Here is a 1588-nt window from a genome sequence, read left to right on the forward strand (position 1 = left end):
CTATATACTAACAATCCAGTAAACATATATTACCTCTGCTTCTCTTATTTAGCTTCTGATGTGAGCACATATGTACAATTCCATATTATTATTAGATTTATTTTCAACAAAAAATCTTTTTTTTTTTTTTTTTTGCTAATGACCTTGTAGTTTAGTGGCACGGCGATATTGACTCGATAATAATAAACAGATATTAATTGTATCATAATCCGTATTACTAAAAAAATCTTATTTTTTCCAAAATCATATACTCATAATTTCCCAAGTTCACAAGTAGGCCCCAAAACGCACACTTTTATAATTACTGAAGCATAATTGATTATTACAGCTGCAAAAAAAAAAAAAAAAAAAAAAAAGACAGTTAAAAAAGAAGAAGAGTAATTGTGAATTTCATTAGCATATTTTCAAAATTGACAACTACAACTCTACAATTCTACATTCTTTCTTTTTCCTCGTTATACATTCTGTACATTATTTTAATAAAAGAAAACAAAAGAAAATATATATTATATATTTTTTATATATTAAAAAAAAAAAAAAAGATTGCGGCCACTACAAACCGGCGGCGACCGTCGGATAATCGCCGTAGAAATCGGAAATCCCGGAGGCGAGCCACAGTCTCTCATTGAAGCTCTCCTGCATATCTTCCGGTATGAACGGCGTCCGGCAGAGCGGGCACGTTTTCTGATCGTGGTCCATCCAGCGGTCGAGGCAGTTGCGGTGGAAGATGTGGCGGCAATTCGTCAGCCGTCGGATCTCATCCTCGCCGTCGAATTCGTACAAGCACACGGCGCAGCTCTCGGGCGGGTCCACCAGCTCCGAGAACTTCACCACCGGCAGGAGCTCCCGGATCAGGGCGGCGGAGACGGAGTGGAGCTCCGACGCCGATTCCTCCCGGTCCGGGAACGACATTTCGGGTTCCAAGAAGTCGCCGAGGCCCAGAAAGCCGAAAATCGCGGTAATGAATCTCCTGAGAAAGCCTAGAAGGGTGAGGACGTGAACCAGTAGCTTGGGGAGGAAAAGATCAGTATAACCGACCGGAAATCCCATATCGTCGCCGTGAAACGGAACACGCCGTACAATCGTCGTTTAATTCTCCGATCGGAGACTGTTATGAGGGGGGAAAGCAGGGAAGGTTTATATAGGGGGAGGAGGGGTGTGAAAAGACAGGAAAGGGCTTTAGATTTGAGAAAAGAAAGGAAAATGATAAGCAAATAGAGAAAATTCTCTTTATATGTCAAAATTTTACTCCAAAAAAATTATGACAAGTTGAAGCATTATTGTGTAAATCATAAATAAAAATCCATTATTTATGTACATAAAATACATTATTTATGTACTGAAAATACATTATTTTATATATTATCAAATAATGTATATTTATTTATTTTTAAATAATAATGTACATTCAATACACAAAATAATGTATTTTTAGTATATTAAAAATGTATCTTATATTTAAAAAAATACATTATTTAAATATTAAAAGTACTTTATTTTATATAATGCACATTAGCACACAAATAATGTTTTTTTTAAAAAAAAAAAAAATACATTTGTAGATCACAAGGAACTAAATCAACTCAAA

At 35.6% G+C, this 1588-nt stretch overlaps 1 protein-coding gene across 1 annotated transcript; it reads right to left on the minus strand.

Annotated features, from left to right (window-relative positions):
• Positions 1–364: 364 nt before the first annotated feature.
• Positions 365–1124, minus strand: LOC109147705 (E3 ubiquitin-protein ligase RHA1B-like). The gene has a single exon (XM_019295345.1). The coding sequence runs from the start codon at positions 1048–1050 to the stop codon at positions 553–555; it is 498 nt and encodes a 165-aa protein (XP_019150890.1). The 5' UTR covers positions 1051–1124; the 3' UTR covers positions 365–552.
• Positions 1125–1588: the final 464 nt, after the last annotated feature.

This window comes from Ipomoea nil, unplaced genomic scaffold (genome assembly GCF_001879475.1).
Source record: "Ipomoea nil cultivar Tokyo-kokei standard unplaced genomic scaffold, Asagao_1.1 scaffold2036, whole genome shotgun sequence".
Classification (NCBI taxonomy): Eukaryota; Viridiplantae; Streptophyta; class Magnoliopsida; order Solanales; family Convolvulaceae; genus Ipomoea; species Ipomoea nil.

Bases quoted from the DNA above. Each gene is read 5' to 3' on its own strand.
- LOC109147705 (XM_019295345.1), bottom strand. From the start codon at position 1,050: ATGGGATTTCCGGTCGGTTATACTGATCTTTTCCTCCCCAAGCTACTG.